General features: G+C 53.6%; 1 protein-coding gene across 1 annotated transcript in view; it reads right to left on the bottom strand.

Moving 5' to 3' along the window:
- The window catches only part of LOC127023807 (olfactory receptor 52R1-like), a 1,002-nt gene continuing 582 nt past the window's right edge, over positions 1-420 (bottom strand). Inside the window, exon 1 of the mRNA XM_050908122.1 lies at positions 1-420. This exon is cut by the window's right edge and continues 582 nt beyond it. Within this exon, the coding sequence (XP_050764079.1) occupies positions 1-420 (420 nt within the window).

Raw genomic sequence — 420 nt, 5'->3', positions numbered from 1 at the left:
TCAGGTTCCCTTTCGCTGGAAGAGGACGACCACCCTGTCCCAGAGCTTCTTGGTTCTCACCCCATAAACAATGGGGTTTAACACGGGGGGCACTAGCAGGTAGAGATTGGCCATCATTATATGGATGTGGGGAGGGATGCTCTGCCCGAACCGGTGGGTGAGGAACGTGAAGAGGCCAGGGACGTAAAAGGCAAGGATGACACAGACATGGGATGTACAAGTGCTGAAGGCTTTAAGTCGTGCCTCCGTGGATGACAGCCTCATTACCACCCGCAGGATCACGGTGTAGGACACAGAGATCAGGATCATGTCAGATCCTGTCACTATGAAAGCCACGAAGAGGCCGTAAATGACATTGACTCTGGTGTCCCCACATGCCAGCTTCACCACAGCCATGTGCTCACAGTAGGAGTGGGAGAT

Source organism: Gymnogyps californianus, chromosome 1 (assembly GCF_018139145.2).
Source record: "Gymnogyps californianus isolate 813 chromosome 1, ASM1813914v2, whole genome shotgun sequence".
NCBI classification, from domain to species: domain Eukaryota; kingdom Metazoa; phylum Chordata; class Aves; order Accipitriformes; family Cathartidae; genus Gymnogyps; species Gymnogyps californianus.
Note: the sequence above shows the minus strand (reverse complement) of the source record. Positions and strands in the feature narration are given on the sequence as shown.